Source organism: Thalassophryne amazonica, chromosome 9 (genome assembly GCF_902500255.1).
Source record: "Thalassophryne amazonica chromosome 9, fThaAma1.1, whole genome shotgun sequence".
Taxonomy (NCBI): Eukaryota; Metazoa; Chordata; class Actinopteri; order Batrachoidiformes; family Batrachoididae; genus Thalassophryne; species Thalassophryne amazonica.
In genome coordinates, this window is record NC_047111.1 from 63,193,999 (window position 1) to 63,197,053 (window position 3,055).

General features: G+C 36.8%; 1 protein-coding gene across 1 annotated transcript; it reads right to left on the reverse strand.

Moving 5' to 3' along the window:
* Positions 1–1,431: 1,431 nt before the first annotated feature.
* LOC117516556 (olfactory receptor 1-like) lies at positions 1,432–2,415 on the reverse strand. Its single transcript, XM_034177428.1, has one exon. It carries the CDS (start codon positions 2,413–2,415, stop codon positions 1,432–1,434), a length of 984 nt encoding a protein of 327 aa, XP_034033319.1.
* Between the last annotated feature and the right edge of the window lie 640 nt (positions 2,416–3,055).

Below are 3,055 nucleotides of genomic sequence, written 5' to 3' on the forward strand. Positions count from 1 at the left end.
TTATGAAGTGGCTGAGCACTTGCCCACATGGTCAAATCATAAAGAGACTGGAGGCCTATTTTTGACATTCTACGATCTTGTTTGATTTTCAAGAGTCAATATTTCAAAAATCCTTCAAGTTATGGCCACAATGTTTTACACACACATATAACTAGCATCCCAGATATGTGTATTCTACAATATGAAGATTATCCATTGAATCCCTTCTTTAGTACAACTCTTTGAAATTTTGTAATTTTTTGTGAGAATGGACAAACTGCCATTTTTGTGATGCTACAGAATGAAACATTAGATCTGCATTTTTAGCTGTGATAATGCCTTTAAAAATGAAAAAAAAAAAAAAGCTCAAAATGCATTCGCAAGTGTAAAATAGGATTGTGGGTACCCCGATTAAAAAAATCTATCTAAAAACTACTTGGAATTACGCAGAAATATTTTGCATGTGTTCATCAGACATATGTGGGTACTTGTAAAAATAAGTAAATAAATAAATAAATAAAAAATAGTGAGAATCTGAGTCGGTGACCCGGGAAGATTTTGGAAAATCTGATGATTTCACACAGAATGACCCATTATCAAGAAGTACTGTATTTGCATCCATATGCTTATGCTTCATGTGCACTAACTGTGTTTATTCCTTCCTATATCTCTATGTGTATATACGTCTGACTATGTTGGATGAATGTCAATCTTTTTCTTACAATAATTGTATTTAGTGTCTCTTTGAATCTCAATGTCAACCCCGTCTTAACAAATGTACACTTTGTCTGTTAAAACTATGTACAGTAAGAGTAAGTACACCTCTGTGTTCATCCCACCTTCAAACACAACGTCATATGACCATCCATGAAAAATCTACTTAAGCTTAATTTTCGATAGGAATACAGACTTCCTACGGGCACTGCACGAGTTAAGAAAATTTATATTTAAATCACTTGAGCACACATCAAATCTGTCACAAAGCATCAGAAAACAATCCATAGCATTCTTTCAAAAGTCTTTTCTATATTCATGTCAAGTTATGTTTGTCCATGACAAACATTGCTGCATCAATGACCGTGAACATTTTATGACCATAGTATTTAATTTAAAGTATGCAAATTTGCTGGAATTGACTGTGTTGCTCAAGTTGAGAATGCGCATTTCCAGATAATTCACCACATCACAACATGGAACGATACTCTGATGTGAAATTGCATTTATCGTTGCACCATATAACCTCAAATGTATGTTATTGTGTTTTTCTCCCAGTAATTATAATGAACATTTGCTTGAGTCAGTTCTTGATAGTTATTATACAATTAGTTGTACGATGTCATTCAAAATAAATCCAATATTTAAAATAGCTGAGGTGATACTGGTTATCACTAATCTTTTTTGGTGAAAATGCACATAATCCTTTCAATTTGAGGCTGAAAAATCTGAAAATACTCAAACTAAGGTTATTTTTTTCTTTGCAATTTTGGACTGGCCTCTGATTTTTAACAACCTTTTTACAGACTCTTTGATTTCTTGTGTCTGTAGAAAATAAATGATTGGGTTCAGCATGGGAGGAAAAATAAAAGTCAAAGAGAGGTTTACAATCCTGGCATTTGGCTGAATATTTGCCATTAAAGTAAATGTGATTAAAAGTGGGATGAAATAGATTGCTACTAATGAAAGGTGAGCACTGCAGGTTTTAAATGCTTTTACTCTTTCCTTAACTGAAGCTACTTTAGTCAAAGTGTAGCCGATATACGAGTAACTCAACAAGACAAATGCCAGTGGAAGCCAAAACACAAGAACTGGTACAATACAAGCAACTAAATAGCTGGGCATGTTGTCATTACAGGCCAGACGGTATATTTGTCCGTGATCACAGAAATAGCTGTTAATAATCACTGATTTACAGATGGAAAGTCTTGTCAGAAGGCACACTACGATCACATTTACAAAAATAGACAAAACCCAGGCAAAGGCAACCAAACAAAACATGAACCTGTGTGTGACCTTCATGTGATAGTGCAGTGGGAAGGTGATCGCTACCAGTCTGTCATAGGAGAGAACAACCAGATTAAGAGCCTGCATACAAAGACACGTGTAACAGAAAAAAAGAAATGTCATACAGTCATTATAGGAGATGTTGGGGTGATTAAACAGAAAGATGTCAAGAACCTTTGGCACCAGCACAGTGCTCCCAAACAGGTCCACACATGCAAGGTTAAAAACTGCAACATACTTTGGAGTTCTTAGATTTTGGTCCAACAATATTACAGCCATCACAGCTGTGTTTGCCAACACTGACACAATATAAACAAAAAAGAGAAAGATATAGTAATAGTTTATATGAGGTATGCCAGAAAAGCCACTTATTATGAAATATGCAGGACGTACAAAGGTGATGTTTCTTCCGAGGGCAGAGTTGAATAATTCCATTGTTATACTTTTTCACTGTCTGCTGCACTGTGGTCAGTTTGTAGTCGTCTCTTTTTCAAAAGAAAACCTGTGAGAGAGGGAGACCTCTTTTTATCTCTCCCTCTGTCTGATGAGTTCTGTCAAGTTCAGACTGTTCAAGCTAAATTGGACTCACTGGAGATGTCAGGCTCCACCTTTGGTGATGATGTCACATTCATTGGGAATTATACGAGGGCTGTCCGTAAAGTATAGGTCCTTTTTATTTTTTTCAAAAACTATATGGATTTCATTCATATGTTTTTACGTCAGACATGCTTGCACCCTCGTGCGCATGTGTGAGTTTTTCCATGCCTGTCGGTGACGTCATTCGCCTGTGAGCACTCCTTGTGGGAGGAGTCGTCCAGCCCCTCGTCGGAATTCCTTTGTCTGAGAAGTTGCTGAGAGACTGGCGCTTTGTTTGATCAAAATTTTTTCTAAACCTGTGAGACACATCGAAGTGGACACGGTTCGAAAAATTAAGCTGGTTTTCAGTGAAAATTTTAACAGCTGATGAGAGATTTTGAGGTGATTCTGTCGCTTTAAGGACTTTTCACGGTGCGAGACGTCGCGCTGCACTCTCAGGCAGCGTCATCAGCCTGTTTCAAGCTTAAAACCTCCACAT

Excerpts from the sequence above, each read along its gene's own strand:
- LOC117516556 (XM_034177428.1), bottom strand. The coding sequence starts at position 2,415 with ATGGAATTATTCAACTCTGCCCTCGGAAGAAACATCACCTTTGTACGT.